Raw genomic sequence first — 22,898 nt, 5'->3', positions numbered from 1 at the left:
TCCAGAGCAGGTACATAAGAGATAGGAGTAGGTCATTCAGCCCCTCGAGCCAGCTCCACCATTCAAATAAGATCCTGACTGATATCTATCTCTGCTACACCTTCCCGCATTATCCCCTTATCTCTTGATCAGTATGCAAAAATCTATCGACCTCTGAGCATCAATTCCAAAGGTACACAATCTTTTGAGTGAACAAGTTTCCCCTTTTCGAAGTCTTAAATGACCAGCTCCTTATTCTGAGACTGTGACCCCGTGTTCCAGACCCCTCCAAACCCAGGAGAAAAATTTTCTCAGCATCTACCCTGTCAAGTTCCTTAAGAATTTTGTCTGTTTCAATGATATCACCTCTCATTCTAAACTCTCGGGATTACAGGCCTAGTCCTATTCAATCACTCCTCGTAAAATAATCCCCTCATATCCCAGGATGCAATCTGGTGAACCTTCGTTGCACTCCCGGTAAGCCAAGTATATCCTTTTTTGGGTAAGGAGACCAAACCTGTATGAAACAATCCAGGTGTTCTCTCAGCGAGATCCTATATGATTACAGTTAGATTTCTTCAGTCTTATACTCCAATCCCTTTGCAATAAAGGCTAACACACTATTTTCTGAATTGCTGACTGTAGCTGCATGCAAACTTACTGTAATTCACTGTCAAAAATGCTCAGCTTCTCCTGAAGACCAACACTTCCCAGTCTTTTAAAATTTTAAAATTACAGTTTTTCCTATTTTTCCTACCTTTTGAATGAGTTGAGGGTCTCTGCCTCAACTACCCTGTCAGGCAGTGAGTTCCAGATCACCACCACCCACTGGGTGAAAAAGCTTTTCCTCATCTCCCCTCTAATTTTTCTACCAATCACTTGAGATCTATGCTCCCTTGTCACTGACCTCAATGCTAAGGTGAACAGACCCTTCACCTCCACTCTATCCAGGCCCCTCACAATGTTCCTACCAAAGTGGATAACTTCACATTTCCCCATATTAGGTACTCCATTATCAGATAATTCCATCTGCCACCTTGTTTACCTGTATCTTTCCCCCATAATCTAATCACTGTTCTCCACTTACGTCCTAATGTCCAAGCCCAAAGCTTTTCAATCCATGCATCACAGTCCTTAACCCTTCACCACAACCAGTCAATAAAAATATCAGATCAAATGATTCAAAGAGCAAATCTCACAGAACCGTTACAACAGACCATTCGGCCCATCGTTTCCACACCAGCTCTCTGAAAGAGCTATTCCCTCAGTTCCATTCCCCTGCCTTCTTTCCCATAATCCTGCACATTCTTCCGTTTCATCTGCCTAATTCCCTTTTGAACGCCTAAATTCAACCTCCCCCCACCAGGCTCTCAGGCAGCGCATTCCAGACCTTAACCACTCGCTGCGTGAAAAAGTTTTTCCTCATGTCACTTTTGCTTCTCCTACCAAATACTTTAAATCTGTGCCCTCTCGTTCTCGATCCTTTCACGAGTGGGAACAGTTTCTCTCTATCTACCCTGTCCAGACCCCTCATGATTTTGAATATCTCTATCAAATCACCTCTCAGCCTTCTCTTTTCCAAGGAAAACAGTCCTAACTTCTCTAATCTGTCTTCGTAACTGAAATTCCTCATCCCTGGGACCAATCTCGTGAATCTTTTCTGAACTCTCTCCAACGCCCTCACGTCTTTCCTCAAGTGCGGTGCTCAGGACTGGATGCAATACTCCAGCTGAGGCCGAACTAGTGTCTTATACAAGTTCAACATAACTTCCTTGCTCTTGTACTCTCTGCCCCTATTAATAAAGCCCAGGATACTGTATGCTTTATTAACCACTCTCTCAACCTGTCCTGCCACCTTCAATGATTTATGCACATCTACACCGAGGTCCCTCTGCTCCTGCACCCACTTTAGAATCGTACCCTTTATTTTATATTGTCTCTCCATGTTCTTCCTACAAAATCTTGAGATGTACACAAAATTAATGAGTTGAGATTACAATTTTGAAATGAGTCCCTTGTATCTGACTACCCAGGTCACATAAAAAGTAGATCTCGGGAAGACTCCTTAGCTCTTATTTGAAGATCAGATCTTTATCGTAAGCCATTCTTCATATCACTGAACTCCTTGACCAAATGATGGCCATTTGGTATCCATTATAGATTCTATGTATAAACTATCCAAATGCTTCCATTAGGACCCAGTCTTTAACTTACTCCATTAGTGCAGATAAAACATTTCCAAACCCTTAAAACAGATTCCAGCCTGTTCCTAAAATCTCTCCAGAGTTGTTCCCCATATCACAAACAAAATTATGAAGCAAAATCTGTATTTTTGTTTTATTTACAGTGGGCTGATTAAAATATTTAACCAGTACAAAATATTTTATAGGTTATTTTGACAAATTCTTTGGAAAAAAAAAATTCCCTTTAAACACAGTTTTTTCCCCCCAAAAAAATGCAAGTAAACAGGGAACAATTCTAGAATGTGCTGGCAGACGGAAATCCTGCATTCCGAGTAGGATGGGATTGATCGCTGTGATTTTAAACACTTAATTTTCAAAATCTGCAGCGTAAACTTTTATCGACAGAAGACTGGAGGCAGCTTTGGTGGTTGGAACCTCTGCCGAGGGTGGGGTAGGGGTGAAGTTTGTCGTTCACAAAGAAACGCGGCATTACGTACCCTTTTTAACCCCCCTGAAGTCCTGTCTCTCTGGCACACAACACACACCCAACTGCTTCCCCGGATGCGACCAACGCCAAAATAAGCCAAGGGACAGAACGAGCTTGATGGACGTTCCCTCCACTGCCGCTCCCTCTGGGCTGAGCCCCTCATCGCGAGACTGCCTGTCTTCTGAGTGGCTTCTCCTCATTTTTTCTTTCTATGTAATCTAGTGGACTGCAACAAAAAGTTTGCTAGAGCATTCTGTTAAAAAAAACAAATTCAAGGAAAAAACAAATAATATATATAAAAAAAAAACCCCCATTTATGACATGGTGGTAGTGACTGCTTCGTTCGCCAGTTGGCACGGTCAACTTGCCTCCACTACGGCTGCAAACAATCGCGACTGACAGACTGTAACCTGCTAGCTTGTAACTCCGCAACCTACTGCCCAGAACTGCTGCGAACAGTTCCCCTGCAGCATTCCGGGACTCAAAGGGGAGTACGCTCGACCATATTTTCACCTCAGTTTCCACATCCATTCTCTCCCCTCAGCTCCTGGAGAACGGTCAGTCCTTCAGAAGCTTGCGCGAGCTCAGTGGGAAGGACAGTGGCTGAGTGGTAATGTCTCTGAACTAGTCATTCAGAGGCCCTGGGGGACATGGGTTCAAATCCCACCACGGCAGCTGGTGGAATTTAAATTCAATTCATCAATAAAAGTCTAAAATTGAAAACTCGTCTCAGTAATGGTGCCATGAAAGTATCGTCGGTTGTCATAAAAGCCCATCTGGTTCACTAATGTGTTTTAGGGAAGGAAATCTGCCAACCTTAACTGGTCTGGCCGACCTGTGGCTCCAGATCCTCAGCAATGTAGCTGACTCTCAAATGCCCTCTGAAATGGCCTAGCAAACCACTCAGTTCAAGGGCAATGAGGGATGGGCAACATTCCATGAAAGAATAAAAGAGAATGTAAAACAAAAGGCTGCAGATAAGAGTCCTGATAGCGAGCGTGGGTGGATTACTTGGACATCACACCGAGTCCCATATGCCCTCACATGAACTTCCCTGTTGGATGGCAATGAGTAGCTGGGAAGGTTCTCCTTCCACCCCCGCCCTCGCACAGGGGCACCGGAGGCCAGACATGATCCCCCTGACACCACCATGGCTGAGATTAGTTAACTCAGGCCAAGCCTTTCACACCACAGTGCGGGCAAGATAAACCAATAAAGTTATCACATGCGCGGGTAGATGCCGAGACATTGGGTTGAGAGCTATACTGCTTGGAAGTTACTTTCGAGCTGAGGCTCCTCACTTCAGAACAATAGCGAAACATCACAGGTGCAAATTTTCTAACAGTGCAATAATAAAAAAAAACAAAAGACAAACCAATTACAATGAGTATTCTCTGAATCAGGATGCAAACTCCATGTACCATGGGCAGGTGGAAGGGGAACACTGCAGTCCAGGGAGAATTGAATCCTCTTCCTGTGCTTGCACCGTACAGGGTGACTATTATTATGTATTTGCACAATAAAACTTTTACTCAGGGGGTGGGCAGTGATATACTTTCTATTTGGGGCATCAAACACTCTCAGGACAGGTACAGCATGGGGGGTTTTCTGCTGCCTGATTGAGGACTGCTCAGTGGTTAACAAGGTTCAGCTGACTGTGGCTGTGTGCTGAAGACTGGAAGCTGGAGGCTGTGTGACTGCTGCAAGAGGAAGACTGAGACTGAAAGGAAGGTTTTTCCATCTATCCCTGTCTACAAAAGAGGAAAACAAGAGGCCAAAAGGACTGACAGCTCTTGTGAGTTTGGTTTTTGAAGCCCTTTCATTGACTGTTGTGGAAGGGGGAAAGAAGAGACCGGAAGAATGTGGGTCAGGCATTTCTGTTTCAACAGGGAGCTCCTGTGTTTAACAACATTGAATAGGAGCTCCCTCCCCACCCCAACAACCGAGCCTGGGATAGCTGGTGTTGCCAAGGTGAAGAGACTTTCTCTTTCCTATTTTCCCTCAACACCGGTAGCAAAGTGTGCCTGGGCAGCTGACAGCTGTCCCGTCTGCTGGGCCTGTGGGCGCTGGCGCGGTGGGAGACGGCCTCCTCTCTCTGCCTCCAGTTCCGGCTCCAGCTGGATTTCCGGAGTTGGGAACTACCATCTCCCCTGGGTCAACCATTGGCCTGGGGATGGAGGTGGGGGGGGGGTTCTTGACCCACTGGCATCCATAGGTTCCAGTTCCACCGAAGAACCCAGCGAGGACTCCTCCGCCATCGATCCTGGGAGTGAGATCATGACGGAGGCGGGATCAGCTGGCAAGGCCGGGGACATCCGCCCCACTGTGTGTGGTGGGTGTGTCGGCCGCTGGCGGTGACGAACCGGAGGAGGTTGGGGACTCGGTGTGGGGCACGGTGGAGGACCTTGAATCCATTGCCAGTAAGGTGGTGGACTCCCTTCGTGCCTCCCACCATGTCTCCCCTCATCCCACCGCGGAACTCTGGGACTTCCTCACGGCATGCAGGGGTTGCCGCAATAAAGTTCAGCTGGCCTTGGCCGGTGGTCAATTTTGGCACTGATCATCCAGTCCATCCGTGCCGCCCTCACGAAGGCAGAGAAGAGCGCAGGCGTGAAACTGGTTCAAAAGCGCCAGTTTAAAGCGTCTCAATGGGCTGCTGGGGGAATGGAAGGCCAGGTGCACTTCCACTCCTTCCTCACAGTGAGGTGTTGGTGACGGGTAATAGCCAGCCTCAATATCAATGGCAGCAGGGGGTCTCTCCATAGATTTCACAATCTCTCAGTCCTCAGGGAAGTCTGCGGTGAGCTTTCTGCAGGAAACCCACACCATTCCGGGAGACGAAGCCACCTGGCTCCTGGAGTGGCAGAGTGGGGTCTACATGAGTCAACTCACCCCTATTTCTAGTGGGGTGGCTATCGTGTTGGCCCTGACTTTTCAGCCGGAGATCGAGGGGTCAAGGAGCTAGTGCCGGGCTGTATGCTTCACCTCGCCATTCGTCTGGGTAGCGTGCTGCTCCACATTGTGAACGTGTACACACCCAGGCCTGGCACATTGCAAGCGCTCTCTTGAGCTCTATCGATAACGGCGAGTGCATCATCCTCGGTGGGGGCGGGGTGAGATTTTAATTGTACCCTCGAGGTGAGGGATTGCTCTGGTCCCCAGTGCGGCCAAGCATCAGTGGAGAAGGTAAGAGAACTGATTGACTCCCTCGACTTGCTGAACGTCTGGCAGAATCTCCATCCCAACTCCAGCACCCTCATGTGGAGGTCCGGAAGAGGAGGGTCCCGAATCGAACATTTTGCAGGCGTATGTCTCCCGCATCTCGGCAGCTGGTGCCGTGCTCGGACCACCACCTGGTGTGAGCAGAGTTCACTCTGCTCCACAAGCAGTCGGGGACCTGCGTACTGGCACTTCAACAACCGGTTGCTGGAGGATGAGCGATTCCGGGACTCGTTCCGTGGATTCTGGGCCGACTGGAGAAGGAAGCAGGGGGGCTTCCCCTCCTTGAGTCTATGGTGGGATGTGGGCAAGACTGACATCCGCGTCTTGTGTCAGGAGTACGCGAAGGGGTCGACCAAGAGGCGGGAGGCCGTGATTGGGCGCCTCGAGAGGGAGGTGCTCGACTTGGAGTTCCATCTCGGTCATGCCGTTGTGGACGCGGCCCTGTGGCAGGCGTACAAAGGGAAGAAGGGTGCGCTGAGGGACCGGCAGCTCGTAGTGTCCTGAGGCACGTATGTGAGGTCGCGGATCCAGATCCTGGAAGATTTGGACTGCGCCTCACCCTTCTTCTACTCGCTGGAAAAATGGCAGAGGGGCCATAAGCAGCTCATCAAAAGGAATGGGCCTTTTGGTCCGTACCTATTACGGTGCACAGACTTTTGTGGGAGGACCTGCCGAAGGATTGGAGGCTCTGCTCACGTTGGCGGAGCTGACTGGTGCACTCCACCAGCTCACAAGGGGTAAATCCCCGGGGCTGGATGGGTTGTCCGTGGAGTTCCTCAGGGAATTCTGGGTTGTCCTGGAGGAAAGCCTGGCGACCAGAGAGATGCCCCTTTCGTGGCGCAGGGCGATCATCGTCCTGCTGCCAAAGAGGGGCGATCCCTGCCTACTTAAGAACTGGCGTCCGGTCTCCCTCCTCAGCACAGATAAGATCTTTGCCTGGGCTACGTCTACCCATCTGGGCTCCGTGCTGGCCCACATGATCCACCCCGACAGTCCTGCTCGGTCCCGGTCCATCGAGGACAATATCCACCTAGTCTGGGACCTGATCCATCTTTCCCAGAGGACTGGTCTGTTGGTTTCCTTTCTTCCCTCAATCAGGAGAAGGCTTTTGACAGTGTGGATCACGAATATCTTTTTGGGACTCTGCGCGTGTTCGGACTCGGGTCACATTTTGTGGCCCAGGTCCGACTTTTATACACTGCTGCAGAGTGTCTGCTTTAAGTTAACAGGTCCTTGACGGCGCCCCTTCGCGTTGGGAGAGCAGTGCGTCAGAAATGCCCCATGTCCAGCCAATTATATACCATCTGCGTGGAGCCATTCCTGCGCCTGCTTTGCAGGAGATTGACAGGTTTGGCTCTGCACAGGCCGGGCATCCGGGTCGTCCTCTGGGCTTACACCGATGACGCGCTCCTCACGGTCACAGACCTTTTATGACGCGTCCTCCGCGAGGATCAACTGGGAGAAATGTTCTGGACTCCCGGTGGATCAGTGACGGGTGAACCCCCTGCCGGAGGGGTGAACACCTTTTGCGTGGAGCACCATGTACCTCCTGTATCTGGGAGTCCACCTTAGCCCCACTGAGGAAGCCTGACCGGCAAACATGCAGGAGTTGCAGGCGAAAATCACCACTCGCCTGGGATGTTGGACAGGACTGCTCTGAGTGCTTTCCGACAGGGGTCGTGCGCTGGTCATAAACCAATTGGTGGCCGCGATGCTGTGGTACCGGTTGGTCACTTTGGCCTCACCCCCTGTATTTGCCACCAAGATCCAGAAGAAGCTTGTCGATTTCTTCAGGGGCAAGAGGAAACACTGGGTCTTTGCCGCGGTTCTGAGTCTCCCGATCGAGGAGGCCGGCCAGTCGCTGGTATGCGTCCACACCCAGGCTGTGACTCTCCACCTTCGGATCCTGCAGAGATACCTGTACATCGAATGTCCTCCCAGATGGTGTGCGCTGGCGATGTATTTTTTCTGCCTGGGCACTGCCTTCAAGACAATACGCAGCTCCGTGTCTTTTACCGGAGTTTATTCAGAGTCTGGAACATGGTCGCCTCCGGTCAGGGCGCTCCCCTGCCGGGGGAGGACAGCGCCACGGCTGTCCGAGTGGCCGCTTCATTGGACGGACTGACAGGCGGAGGAGTCGCCGAAGCCCCCGAAACACCCCTCACTGTGGGTGACAAGGTGGCACGGGAGTGTTGAGCGCTCCCGGCTGAGCTGACTCCCACTCGGCCAGAACTGTTCATCAGACCCAGGCCCCGAAACCCTCCTCAGGAGCTGGTCCCGCACAACTGGAGCCGCCTCTCGGAAATGCCCTCCGTGCCAATCCACATGGTGCGGAGGTGTTTCCTGTTCGGGCTGCTCCTGCACACTCTCCACTTCCTCGCCCTCGTCTGCCACCCGGACACGCCATGGCGGTCTGTGTTGCCATCTGGCGGCGAGGGGAATCCCCAGTAGAGATCTCTATGTGGGAGTCCTCCCCCCCTTTACATCGGGGACCTGGAATGGAGGGTGCTGCACAGGCCAGTCCCGTGCAATAGACTTTTAAGAAGGTTCACAGACTCCCAGGCTGCCTATAATTTCTGCAGCCTGGATGAGTCTGTGTTCCATGTTTGTATGGAGTATGCGAGGTCGCAGCCCCCTCTTTGAGTATTTAAAGAGACTGCTCCTCAAGTTTTGGCTGCACTTCAGCCCCACACTCCTGATCTTTGGTGCAGTATGAGGTGGGCCGGGAGGAAGATCTCCTCGTCGGCCTGCTCCTGGGCCTGGCCAAGGTGGCAATTCACAGGTCCAGACTGTGGGCCATTGGGGGGGGGGGGGGGGGGCGTCCATCCGCCCTCATTACGTAGGGAGAGCAGAATGTGGGATGCTGGCCAAGAGTGCATTGGAATAGTCAAGTCTAGAGGGAGCAAAGGCATGGATGATGGTTTCAGCAGCAGATGGGCTGAGGCAGGGGCGGAGTCGGGTGATGTAACTGAGATGGAAATCGGCGTCTTGGTCATGGCCCGGATATGTGGTAGGGAGCTCAACTTGGGGGGGTCTAATATGACAGTGAGGTTCGAGCAGTCTGGTGGGGAGAGGGATGGAGTAGGTGGGCGGGGACCCAAGACAATGGCTTCAGTCTTCCCAAAATTTAGTTGCAAGACATTTCTGCTCATTCAGTACTGGAAGTTGGAGAAGCAGTCTGACAAATCAGAGATAGTGGAGGGGTCAACAGAGATGCTGGTGAGTTACAGCGTGGTGTCCCAAAGTGCTTTACAGCAAATGAAGTACTTTTGAAATGTAGTCACAGTTGTCAGGTTTTTCCAGTGACACTTCACCCCACCCCACCCCACTACCATAAATCAATTCAACCACAAGCTGAGATGGAGCACTCAGGACAGGAGGGAACACAGCAGTCGACCTGACAAAGCAGTGAAGTTCTGCAATGGACTCCCACGATAGCAGATGGCCAAGCTTTTTTGCATTCACGCGCTGTAAAGGGAGGCGCAGCTTTGTAGAATTCAGCGCACATTGCAATTTCTTATCAGCACCTTTCTTCTCAAGTAGAGATGGAGTTCGGGAATATGACCACAGTTGACAGACCCTGCTCTGCATCTCCAGCGCGCCTTGCACAGTGAAACTCGTACCTTACATACTGGCATCAGCCATCCTTGATTTGCAGGTGTCCTCATTTTCAAAATGGTCACTGCACATCCTATAAAAATGTCAGTAGAATGGAGAGCTCTTTATCCAGCATTCATAGCGATTGGGAAACCCCTCTATCCCTGGAGTCAAGTTGTGCAAGTACTCACGGCTGGATCCCAAGGCTCAGTGCGCTCCCCGTTCCACAGTAGCTGTTTCTCTCTCAGAAACCCGCGCTGACCTGCCTGTCTTCCTGTGATAAGTTGTGAAAAGGTACTGGGTGCAATGAAGCCGGTTCGCAACCCGTGATTGGCTGTGGTTTCAGAGCACCACTTGAAAATTGTACCCTGCAAGTTATTTGGCCCTCTCCATTAATTGTCTGTTTTGCACAGGCTTCACTGCACTTCTTTGAATACTTACAGGTATTGCGTGGAGCAGAGATACGAGGAAGATCACCGGCACCACCAGCAGCAACGCACAGATAACCCACCACTTGTACTTGCGCCAGACAATATGCTTCATGACCTTGAAGGGAGACCGGAACCACAAGAAGGAGGTGTCTGGGCGGCTATACAACAGAGAGAGAGAGAGAGAGAAAATGAGAATGGGATCATACGGAGAAAAGGCTGAACTGTTGCTTCAATACTCTGTCCGGCCTTAATATAATGTGTACTGCATAAGCAAGCCTCTGCTAGTTCTGGAATCAAACAGCATCATCAATTTTTAAAAATTAATTCAGGGGATGTAGGCGTCGCTGGCAAAGAATTTGTTGCCGAACCCTAACTGCCCTTGAGAAGATGGCGGTGAATTGTGACAAGCCCCCTTTGCAGGGTCAACAGCGTGCTGCTGTCATTGTCGGTGCCTCGGTCGATGCCGGGTGGTCCGTCCGGTTTTATGCTTTTTCAACTTTTCTACAGTGGTTTGATGCAACTGAGTGGCTTGCTAGGCCACTTCAGATGGAAGTTAATAGTCAACCCACATTGCTGTGGGTCTGGAGTCACATGTAGGTCAGACCGGGCAAGGACAGCGGATTTCCTTCCCTCAAGGACATTCGCGAACCAGATGCTTTTTTTTTTTAACGACAATTGATGATAGATACATGGCACCATTACTGAAACTCACTTTTAATTCCAGATTTATTAAGTAATTGAATTTAAATTCTATTCGCTGCCGTGGTGGGATTTGAACTCGTCTTTCCAGAGCATTAGTCCAGGCCTCTGGATTGCTAGTCCAGTAACATTACCATTATGCTACTGTTCCCTCAATATCAGAGTTCTGAACATCACTGCTGCTTACCTTCCCAGTTGCAGAGTGCGACCTGGGAGAAGGGTCAGGAACATTAGGAAAATGTACATCTAAGAATTTTTTATTCACAGGAATAGAGGTGCAAGCAGCTGTGCCCTCGACATCAAACTGTCTGCGTAGAGTTGAAGTCAATGGGAATCAGGGGGAAAACACTCCACTGGCTGGAGTCATACCTAGCACAAAGGAAGATGGTTGTGGTTGTTAGAGGTCAATCATCTCAGCCCCGGGACATCACTGCAGGAGTTCCTCAGGATAGTGTCCTAGGCCCAACCATCTTCAGCTGCTTCATCAGTGACCTTCCCTCCAACATAAGGTCAGAAGTTTGCTGATGATTGCGCAGTGTTCAGTTCCAGATACAACCCCTCGCATACTGAAGCAGTCCGTGTCTGCAGGCAGCAAGACCTGGACAAAGTTCAGGCTTGTCCTGATAAGTGGCAAGTAACATTTGCGGCACACAAGTACCAGGCAATGACCACCTCCAGTAAGATCAGCTCGTGATGAAATGCAATGGAATTCCCATCCACCATATCCCTCAAACTCTCCTTGCTTCCCACACACACTTCATTGCTTATTAAACTAGTTCAGTGCCTTCACCACAAGTCCATTACATTATTAGTTAAAAAAAAAATTCCATCTGATTCCCCCTTCTTATTCCTAACATCCTACTGTTGGAGTTCTGTCCTCTGGTGTTATAATAGAATGAGATAGCACATAAGGAGTCCATTCAACCCATTGGGTTAGTGCTAGCTCTTTGCAAGAGCTTTCCAATTAATCCCATAACCTTGTACTTTCCCCATAAATCTGCAAATGCTGCCTTTTCGAGTACAGACCCAAGTCACATTTGAAAAAGTATGATCGAATCTGCTTTTACCTTCCTTTCAGGCACTGTGCTCCAAATCACAACTTGTGAAAAAAGGTTTCATCTTCTTTCCAGTTCTTTTGCCAATTACCATCAATCTGTCTATCTCTGGTTAATGACCCTCCTGCAAGGGGAAACAGTTTTGGCTGCACAAGTCCCAGCCAGAATGGAGAAGATTGGGTAATTTCCCTTTCCATCAGGTCCGGAGTGATTTTATGCACGTCATTTACATTATGTGACTCTCCTCCACTCACTGCATTCTGCTGGAGCAATAATCCTGCTGTAGTCGGGAGACTCTGCTGTAGTTTAGGTTATGAGTTCAGAGACTTGGTAAATTAAAACCACAAATCCCTTCCCACCCCATCTCCTCTCATTGGCAACACAGTAGCTTCAATACTCACTCTGAATACAATACTGGGTTTGAAGCCATATCACAAGTGGCCCAATATCTGGTGGAAGTGGCTGTCTAGTTTTACAATGGCTCTCTTCGGTGTTCCTGGAACGAATGCGACTGGCAAGATTTCTTTCCAAAATAGGGAGGTGATTTTATTTCATAAGTCACAATGTTATATTTTAATGGCTCAAATCGAAAACTACTGTGCCATTGAAATACAAGATGTTAATCCAACTTATCGTTAGAAAGAGAACCAAATGAACCCTTAACTTGTGGAAATGGAAAGAATGCTTTGAGCTGATTTGAAGCAAAGATATGAATCAGTACAAAAGATGAGAAGATTTATGAGACCGCACGTATAGTAAATTGAACTAGCCCTGATTTTGTCGGGCTCTGTGACCCTAATTTTTAGGTATGGCATGGACCGGTTGGACCGAATGGCCTGCTTCTGTGCCGTATATCCTATGTAATCCTAGTTAGTCAGTCGAGATTACTGGCACAGCTAGGGAGTTTGCTTTGGAAACTCCTGTGCTGCGAACATACTTTGGTGGATCCAGTTTGGGATTCATGTTGGGCTCATCCCTTCCCTTTCCAGCAGGCCGCTCTTCAGCTTCACGTTCAGTCAGCAGCTCCAGGGTCATTTCTATTTTCCCCTATACAGACCAAATCAAGGAAATAAACATGTAAATGAGTGGCAATCCAATCCCCATAGCGTCAACACGGACAGTAATAATTTAATGTGCTGGGCAGTGCAAATAGCCGGAGGTGGTGTGGAATGGGTAGGAGAGACAGACAGAGAGAGGAATAGCAGACTGGGCGGGTGTAGCGGGCTGAGAGAAAGGGAGGAGAAGGAAGAGTCCGAAAGAGAGAGAGGGGCATAGAGTGCGAGACAGAGAGAGAAGGGGGAAAGAGAGAGAGGGGGAAGAGGAGGCAAGAGAGAGAGAGAAGGGTGGCGATGGGGTGTGTGAGAGAAAGATGGGGGCGAGGGAGGGAGGGGCCCATGGGGAGTGAAAGAGGGGCCCCATGGTGAAGAGAGAGGGGGCCCATTAGGACCTAGAGCGCGCAAGTGGGGTGTAGGTACAGGGAGAGAGAGAGTGGAGGTTATGGAGAGAGAGAGTGGAGGTTATGGAGAGAGAGAGTGGAGGTTATGGTGAGAGAGAGTGGAGGTTATGGTGAGAGAGAGTGGAGGTTATGGTGAGAGAGAGTGGAGGTTATGGTGAGAGAGACTCCCAAGCCACTACTGTAATCCATCTCCTGGCAATAAGTAAAATAAAGACTTGAATTGTAAAAGCATCTTTCAGCCTCACCAGCTAAGAACCAATTGAAAGGTTAGCTCCCCTCCCCGGGAATCCCGCTTTCTCACCCCGTGCACTGAGGGAAAGAATTGGCTTTCTGCTCTTTCTGTCTACATGGTGCCTGCCTTCCTAAAATCACCGAGTCAGGAATTGGCAGCGTTAGATTCTCATCTTTGTATTTGCTTTCTCTTCCTCCAATTGTCTCCTGAAGTCTTTGAGCCCGTATTGAGTACCAGAGGAATTTTCCTCCCTAGTGATGGATGCGTCAGGGGAATGGACTTCAGGATAAAGCAGTCAACTCAACACTGCCTTGGCACAAATGAGTTTGTTGGTTTGATCCATCCAGGATTGACCAGATCACGTCTCATGATAAGGCCAAGTTCATTTCCAGTGCTCGGACATCTAGTTAGCTTCAAGCGTGGCCTTTGGAGAGGTGCTGGGTAAAATGATTTTACACCAACTCATCTGATCATTCACCAGAATGACACCAGGGATAAAAGGGTGACATTTTGAGGTCAGGTTGCACAGTCTAGGTCCGTGTTCCTTGGAGTATTGACGATTAAAGGGTGGCCTAATTGAGGTGTCGAAGATAATTAAAGGATGAGAAATTATTTCCTCTGGTGGGGGGGAAGAGTCCAGAACAAGGGGCAAAACCTTAACATTAGAGCAGGCAATTCAGGATTGATGTCAGGAAACACTACTTCACACAAAAAGGCTGATGCAAATCTGGAACGCTATCCCCTTCCAAAAAAAAACTGGTGAGGCTGGGGGTCAATTGAAAAATTCAAAACCAAGATTGAGAGATTTTTATTAGGTATTATCGGACGGTGCAGGGGGGGGGGGGGAAATAGAGGGAGAGGGGAAAGGTACATCAGGGGATATTCTGGGATCTGGAGTAGAGGGAGGGAGCATCTGGATCATTGCCGGAACAGTTCAGGTGAGGGAGAATGGGCCATTCGACAACACTCAGAAAAGGAATCTGATCTTACTGTTAAAGAAGGTTTGCCATCTTGGTCTGTAACACACGGCCACCAGCCCTTAATACATTTCTGCTTGAACAGCGAAAGCATCTTCCGTAAATCGTCTGACGAAGAGTCCTCCAGCTTGAAGAATTTATCCAAGGTGCAACCGTCTGCCCATTTAGTTGGACACCGGAAAGCATTCAGATTAATCTCGAGGTAACCTGCCAGGGGGAGGAAAGAATAAAGACCCAAGGGTCACCATGCAGCTGGGACTGGTGAATAAATCAGTCTTTTCAGACCCGGATCAGGGCAGGAAATGGGTGCACAATAGCTCATTGAAGTGAGTAACCAGCTCCACGCTGGGTGGCGGGTTGCCCTGGTGTGTGCTGGTTTAGCGCACTGCAGGCAAGGGCCAGTGAAGTGAACAATAAGGTTAGGCTGGGCGAGCGAGAAATTTACCAGGATTTCCACTCCCGATCACAGTGCGCTGCCGAGGACGGGATCGAGAGTTGCCGTGCTGCCTCCGGCAGTCAAACGACCCCAGTGGCGCTCACCCTCCAGATACATCCGCAGAGTATCAGTCCCGCGCGGGCGATCACGCCCCTGGGTGCCCACTCAATTGGCAAGAGCTAGGCGCCTATCTCATTTTGTTCCCAATCCAAGGTGACTTAAGCACTGAGTAACAAGCGTCCGTAAAATAGGGGTCACCTCCTCCGCCTCGGACAGCGACAGCTCCAAAGTTGCCCTCAGGAACTCTGCAACATGCCGAACCATAGTGGCAGACGCGTTGATGAGATGCGGGTCTGTGTCTGTAATTGCCCCACCCCTGCTCCAGAGTCTGCGCCAGCAACAGGTAGAATTAGGCTCAATTACTGCACCATTTCACCCACAAGCTGCATCGGCACTCTCTGATAACACAGCTCTGCCCTCAACTGACACCAGTTGGTTATTGCAACAGGACTTAATTTAATACTTAAAACTAAAATGAGATCCTGCTGATCTGGAAGCAAAGACATGGGCAACCCAACAGTGGGATACTTCTCAATGAGTTTGTGGAAGCAGTGACAGACACGGACCGTGTTCAACTCAGACCCACTCCACCCAACCCTATGTCGCTTCTATCCCACCAGCCCCCCTACAGTCCTTACATGGACTGTGCCCTGTTTCAAACCCAGTGCAGAATGACCTCCCATTATATCCTTCCCCGCCTACTGTAGGTTCCCACTAAGCAACAACTTCACCAAGGCCCTAAATATTTGCACGATGACTTCTTTCCCTTCCTAACTGCTTGCTAAACCTGCATGGCAACTTTGTGATTCATATACCTAGGCATCCAGGTTCCTCTGAACACTAACATTTCCCAGTCTCACCATTGAAAAAATATTCTGTTTTTCTATTATTCTGACCCAAGTGGATAACTTTGCATTGTGTCCCATCTGCCACATTCTTGCCCACTCATTCAACCGGACTAAATCCTGTGGCCTCCTCACAGCTTACTTTCCCACCTAACTGTGTATTGTCAGCAAACTTGGATCCATTACACTCAGTCCCCTCATCAAGTCATTGACTGTAAATAGCTGAGGCCCAAGCACTGATGCTTGCGACACCCCAGTAGTTCACAGCCTGCCAACCTGAAAATGACCTGTTTATTCCTGCTCTGTTTTCTGTGAACCAATCCTCAATCCATGCTAATATATTTCCTCTAATCCCATGAGCCCCAATAATAACCTCTTGTGTGAAACCTTATTGAATGCTGTTTGAAAATCAAAATAGACTACATCCACTGTTCCCCCTTATCCACCCTCCCTAGTTACATCCTCAAAATCCTCTTGAGATTTGTCAAACACAATTTCCCTTTCATAAATCTGTGTTGATTCAGAAAATCATAATATAATTAGGCAAAGTGCCCTTTAACCACATCCCGAATAATAGATTTTACCGACTATTGACATCAGACTAACTGGCCGATAGTTCCCTGTTTTTTCTCTCCCTCCTATCTTGAATAAGGGGTTATGTTTTCTACGTTCCAATCCATAGGGTCTATTCCAGAATCGAGAGAATTCCAGAAGATCGAAGAGTGGAATCTGTTAAACATTACCTAAATAATCATCAAACGAGACTTTATCGTTGTCCCAAATCTGGAGAATTAGTTTAGGAGGCATTTTAATTTCTGTCTCATCCAAGCTCCAAATATAGTCCTGAGAGAAGCAGAAATACTCTGTCAAAATTGTTCCTTATTGAAGCATTTAGAAAGAAGATCGCGTATGCAGTACTTTTTACGCACTGCTTGACTTGCTTGGGTCAAATTTCCAGCCGGCACTTCAACAGAATCGGCAACCAAAATAAAATTAACAACTAACAATGCTGCAATGATACCCAAGCACATTCATCGCGACACTGATTAATTTCTACCTGCACTAAAATAAACTCAGTTTAGCGTCAACAAATGGGGCCTTCACTGAACCCAGTATCCCAATGAACCAATCACAGCGAGGGCGGCAGACCCGAGAGCCAGGTAGGGCGAAAATCAATGTCAATGAGCGTCATGAATCCAAGTTTGCTGACGCCATAAACTTAGGTAGAAACTTAAACTGTGAGGACTCAAGGAGGCCGCCAAGGGGCACAGATAGGTTAAGTGAGTGGGCAAGAACATGGCAGATGAAATGAGAAGTGGGGAAGTGTGAAATTATCCTTTTTTTTTTTGGAGTACTCAAGTAAAGAGGTCTTACTGCAATTCTTTAGGGCTTTGGTGAGACCACACCTGGAGCACTGTGTACAGTTTTGGTCTCCTTAACTAAGGAAGGATTATGCTTGCCTTAGAAGGACTGCAACAAAAGTTCAGTTGACTGATACCTGACTTCAGGGGATGCTCCTATAAGGAGATATTGAGTAGACTAGGCCTATATTCCCTGCAATTTAGAAGAAAGTGAGGTGATCTCACTGCAACATATAAAATTCTTAAGGGACAGGGTAGACACTGGAAGGATGTCTCCCCTGGCTGGGGGTCTAGAACACGGGGTCACAGTCTCAATAAAGGGTCAGCCATTTAGGGCTGAGATAAGGAGAAATTTTTTCACTCAGTTGTGAATCTTTGGAAGTCTCTACCCCAGAGGGCTGGGGATACTCAGTCGAAGATTTGATTCAAGACAGAGATTGACAGACGTTGGGAATTAAGGGATATCAGGACAATGCGGGAAGGTGGCGCTAGGGTAGATCAGCCAGGATCAGTGAATGGCAGAGCAGGTTTGTAAGGTCGAATGGCCTACTCCAGCTCCTATTTATGTTCGTATGTAACCTTTTCCTGTTCAATTCCACTGTATTTAATACTAATTAATCAAAAGCATTGGGCATGCTCAATGGAAGTGAGTTGGAAACTTCTACTGAGAATACAGATAATAGCAAAGAAGGGAAAGGAGTCTGGTCTATTGGGATTGCACACAATGGGACTGAATGGAAAGAGATTTGATCCATTGGGATTGTACACAATGGGAGTGAATGGGAAGGGGTTTGATCCATTGGGATTGTACATAATGGGAGTGAATGGGAAAGGTTTTGATGCATTGGGATTGTACATAATGGGAGTGAATGGGAAAGGTTTTGATGCATTGGGATTGTACATAATGGGAGTGAACGGGAAAGGTTTTGATCCATTGGGATTGTATACAATGGCAGTGAATGGGAAGGGGTTTGATCCATTGGGATTGTACACAATGGGACTGAATGGGAAAGGTTTTGATCCATTGGGATTGTATACAATGGCAGTGAATGGGAAGGGGTTTGATCCATTGGGTTTGTACACAATGGGAGTGAATGGGAAGGGGTTTGATCCATTGGGATTGTACACAATCGGAGTGAATGGGAAGGGATTTGATCCATTGGGATTGTACACAATGGGACTGAATGGGAAAGGTTTTGATCCATTGGGATTGTATACAATGGCAGTGAATGGGAAGGGGTTTGATCCATTGGGTTTGTACACAATGGGAGTGAATGGGAAGGGGTTTGATCCATTGGGATTGTACACAATGGGACTGAATGGGAAAGGTTTTGATCCATTGGGATTGTATACAATGGCAGTGAATGGGAAGGGGTTTGATCCATTGGGTTTGTACACAATGGGAGTGAATGGGAAGGGGTTTGATCCATTGGGATTGTACACAATCGGAGTGAATGGGAAGGGATTTGATCCATTGGGATTGTACACAATGGGACTGAATGGGAAGGGGTTTGATCCATTGGGATTGTACACAATGGGAGTGAATGGGAAGGGATTTGATCCATTGGGATTGTACACAATGGGAGTGAATGGGAAGGGGTTTGATCCATTGGAATTGTACACAATCGGAGTGAATGGGAAGAGATTTGATCCATTGGGTTTGTACACAATGGGAGTGAATGAGAAGGGGTTTGATCCATTGGGATTGTACACAATGGGAGTGAATGGGAAGGGGTTTGATCCATTGGAATTGTACACAATCGGAGTGAATGGGAAGGGATTTGATCCATTGGGATTGTACACAATGGGAGTGAATGGGAAGGGATTTGATCCATTGGGATTGTACACAATGGGAGTGAATGGGAAGGGGTTTGATCCATTGAGATTGTACACAATGGCAGTGAATGAGAAGGGGTTTGATCCATTGGGATTGTACACAATGGGAGTGAATGGGAAGGGGTTTGATCCATTGGGATTGTACACAATGGGAGTGAATGGGAAGGGGTTTGATCCATTGGGATTGTACACAATGGGAGTGAATGGGAAGGGATTTGATCCATTGGGATTGTACACAATGGGAGTGAATGGGAAGGGGTTTGATCCATTGGGATTGTACACAATGGGAGTGAATGGGAAGGGGTTTGATCCATTGGGATTGTACACAATGGGAGTGAATGGGAAGGGGTTTGATCCATTGGGATTGTACACAATCGGAGTGAATGGGAAGGGATTTGATCCATTGGGATTGTACACAATGGGAGTGAATGGGAAGGGGTTTGATCCATTGGGATTGTACACAATGGGAGTGAATGGGAAGGGGTTTGATCCATTGGGATTGTACACAATGGGAGTGAATGGGAAGGGGTTTGATCCATTGGGATTGTACACAATCGGAGTGAATGGGAAGGGATTTGATCCATTGGGATTGTACACAATGGGAGTGAATGGGAAGGGGTTTGATCCATTGGGATTGTACACAATGGGAGTGAATGGGAAGGGGTTTGATCCATTGGGATTGTACACAATGGGAGTGAATGGGAAGGGGTTTGAACCATTGGGATTGTACACAATGGGAGTGAATGGGAAGGGGTTTGATCCATTGGGATTGTACACAATGGGAGTGAATGGGAAGGGGTTTGATCCATTGGGATTGTACACAATGGGAGTGAATGGGAAGGGGTTTGATCCATTGGGATTGTACACAATGGGAGTGAATGGGAAGGGGTTTGATCCATTGGGATTGTACACAACGGGAGTGAATGGGAAGGGGTTTGATCCATTGGGATTGTACACAACGGGAGCGAATGGGAAGGGGTTTGATCCATTGGGATTGTACACAATGGGAGTGAATGGGAAGGGGTTTGATCCATTGGGATTGTACACAACGGGAGTGAATGGGAAGAGATTTGATCCATTGGGTTTGTACACAATGGGAGTGAATGGGAAGGGGTTTGATCCATTGGGATTGTACACAATGGGAGTGAATGGGAAGGGGTTTGATCCATTGGGATTGTACACAATCGGAGTGAATGGGAAGGGGTTTGATCCATTGGGATTGTACACAATGGGAGTGAATGGGAAGGGGTTTGATCCATTGGAATTGTACACAACGGGAGTGAATGGGAAGAGATTTGATCCATTGGGTTTGTACACAACGGGAGTGAATGGGAAGGGGTTTGATCCATTGGAACCTGCTTGTAATAGAATTCTGCATCAGATATACATCTATTTGGCTGCCTCTACCTGCTGGAATAAACCAATCCTGTCTTTCACTCGTACTTGGCTCCTACCTTTTTGTTGACGACAAGAACTCGCTCCACGGTTAAATATTCAAATGGGAAAATAAACCTCCAGTTGAAGTTGCCCTCTCCATCCAGAGACCTGTAGTGCACATCAGTGTTCTGTTTCTGATCCTCCAGCCCAACCATCCAGCTGGTGAAGGAATAACAGGTTTGTTAATAATTACTTTAAGTACAGTGTCAGTGGCGTGCGCATCCCACAGCGTGGAAACTACACGGAACAACAGAGAAACCAAAGAGTAGACTCCTGTCCGTATTGATAACCCAGATGTCTCCTGAGGGAACTGGACCAGGTCTTGATTGAGGCAGAGATCACTTCATATGGAAGGTAAGTGTCAATAGATAGGCAACACTTGTTTTCCTGGACTGGTCTCAATCACCTGAGAAGGGAGGTCAGAGAAGAATGTTTCCAAAGTTGTTTTTTTTCCTTCGCGACCTGGGCTTTTTCGCCTGACTACAGGTGGCGGGGGTGGGGGGGGGCAGGGAGGGGGAGGTGTGGCACAGAGAGAGGAAGCTTTTAGTCATGGTGGTATGTTAGCTTTTATTGCAAAGGGTTTGGAGTACAAGAGCAAGGAAGTCTTATATAGGGCTTTGGTGAGACCACATCGAGAGTATGGGGAAGAGTTTTGGTCCCCACACCTAAGCCTGGACATATGTGCCTTAGAGGGGGTACAACAAAGGTTCACTAGATTGATTCCTGGCATGAGAAGGTTGTCCAATGAAGAGAGATTGAGAGGACTGGGCCTACATTCTCCCAAGTTTAGAAGGAGAGGTGATATCATTGAAATATCTAAAATTCTGAGAGGGCTTGACAGGGTAGATGCTGAGACACTGTTTCCCCCTGGCTGGAAAGTCTAGGGAGATGAGGAGAAATTTTTCACTCAGAGTTGTGAATCTTTGGAATTGTCTACCCTAGAGGGATGCAGATGCTCAGTCGAATAGTATCTTCGAGACTGAGATTGACAAATCTTTGGACACTCAGGGTATCACGGGATAGGATAGGGAGATCAGCCATGATATTATTGAATGGCGGAGTTGGCTCCAAGTATCATAAGGCCTCCTCCTGCTCCTATTTCTTATGTTCTTATGATTTAACCACACAGTGAGTGAGGGGCAGGGTTAGTGGACCTGCTGGTGCCAATTTTGTAAGCTCGTATGTAGTTTCCGTGCAGTTGAGCTCCATACCTGCCACAGATTCTCAGTTACAATTCTACTACCAGGGAAAGCCAACTGAGGTGCTTTCCAACCACTGCCAAAGAGTACAAGATTATCTCATTGGGTTGAATTATAGCCTTGCCAGAGGAACTCAGCACAGTGCTATTGGCTGGATGTGAAATTGATACCCTAAGTCCCTGATTTATGATCATGCTTAAAGTAACACTTTGGAGACAGAAGCCTAAAGTTAGAATCGAAAAACAGGAAATGCTGGAAAACCCTTGGCAGGTCAGACAAGCAGCTGTGAAGATCATAAGAGAGTTAACGTTTCAGGTCTGTGTCACCAGTAAATGCAACAGACATTCTGCCCTGGGAACGTCCCCCCAAACAAGCACTGCGATGAATGATCAGTGAGTCTGTTTTTTTTTTCTGGTGGTGATCGAGGAGGGAAGAATGTTGGCCAGGACACCAGGAGAACTCCCTACTCTTCTCCAAACAGGCACCAGGGTTTAATCTCCTATTCGACGGGTGACACTGCGAATAATGCCGAGTTCCCTCAGAACTGCACTGAACTGCAACCCGATGTGCTCGAGAAATCTGATACGGACGGGTTACAGAGGATTTATTTACTGGATAGTCTTCTTACCCTTTAACATAAATGTCACTCATCTTCTCTCCCACTATATTGGTTTCCTGGAGAATTACATCATTTGTGTTCCAGATTATACAGCGCAGAACGTAGCTGGAAAATCCACAGGAAACACACAGATCAGACAAGAATATAGGGGTGAACCAGCGGCCAATTGCCCCTTCCTCAACTCTCCCCCCTCTTCAGGGAGGTTGTGGTCATTAGACTGAAGGTTATTCCCAGTAAAGAGCCTAATGGTTCAGAGTTATGCAGCACAGAAACAGGCCCTTCGGCCCATCGTGTCTGTGCTGGTTCAATTGGATTAACCTGCCATCTGAGCTGCACTGACCAAGGAGCTTTTAGATCCAACGCCAGTCAGCATTGTGTATGCTTCTCTCAGGGAAGGCAACAGGTAACTTATCTCCCTAAGCTAGGGAGCGAGGGAAAAAAAAAAAGTCAGTGCTCCTACTTCTGCCCAGCATCACTGAACCTCACTGGAAAGTGTCAGTGGGGAGTGTCGGGGGCTAACAAGATCAGAGTCAACTCTGCTGCCTGCGCAGTCAAATAGGCCACCAATACTTACGTAGAGTAATGCAGCAAGAATGAGGACTGGGCAACGGATCATACGAACCTCGTCCCAGGACGAGTCAGCACCTTCAGGAGAGGAAGGGTGAAAATTGGTGAAAGAACGAACGGACGTGCCTTTCATGGTCATGGGACGTCCCAAAGTGCTTTGCAGCCATGATTGAAACATAGGGAAACGGGCAGCCAATTGACACAGAGCGGCGAGGTCAAT

At 48.1% G+C, this 22,898-nt stretch overlaps 1 protein-coding gene across 1 annotated transcript in view; it reads right to left on the bottom strand.

The window, feature by feature from the left end:
* Positions 1-12: 12 nt before the first annotated feature.
* The window catches only part of LOC137357112 (myoferlin-like), a 138,015-nt gene continuing 115,129 nt past the window's right edge, over positions 13-22,898 (bottom strand). Inside the window, 7 exon segments of the mRNA XM_068023148.1 lie at positions 13-2,902; positions 9,910-10,057; positions 12,591-12,700; positions 14,332-14,525; positions 16,403-16,502; positions 20,311-20,452; positions 22,121-22,216. Of these exon segments, the coding sequence (XP_067879249.1) occupies positions 2,846-2,902; positions 9,910-10,057; positions 12,591-12,700; positions 14,332-14,525; positions 16,403-16,502; positions 20,311-20,452; positions 22,121-22,216 (847 nt within the window). The 3' untranslated portion in view covers positions 13-2,845.

This window comes from Heterodontus francisci, chromosome 47, assembly GCF_036365525.1.
Source record: "Heterodontus francisci isolate sHetFra1 chromosome 47, sHetFra1.hap1, whole genome shotgun sequence".
In the NCBI taxonomy this organism is placed as follows: Eukaryota; Metazoa; Chordata; class Chondrichthyes; order Heterodontiformes; family Heterodontidae; genus Heterodontus; species Heterodontus francisci.
Note: the sequence above shows the minus strand (reverse complement) of the source record. Positions and strands in the feature narration are given on the sequence as shown.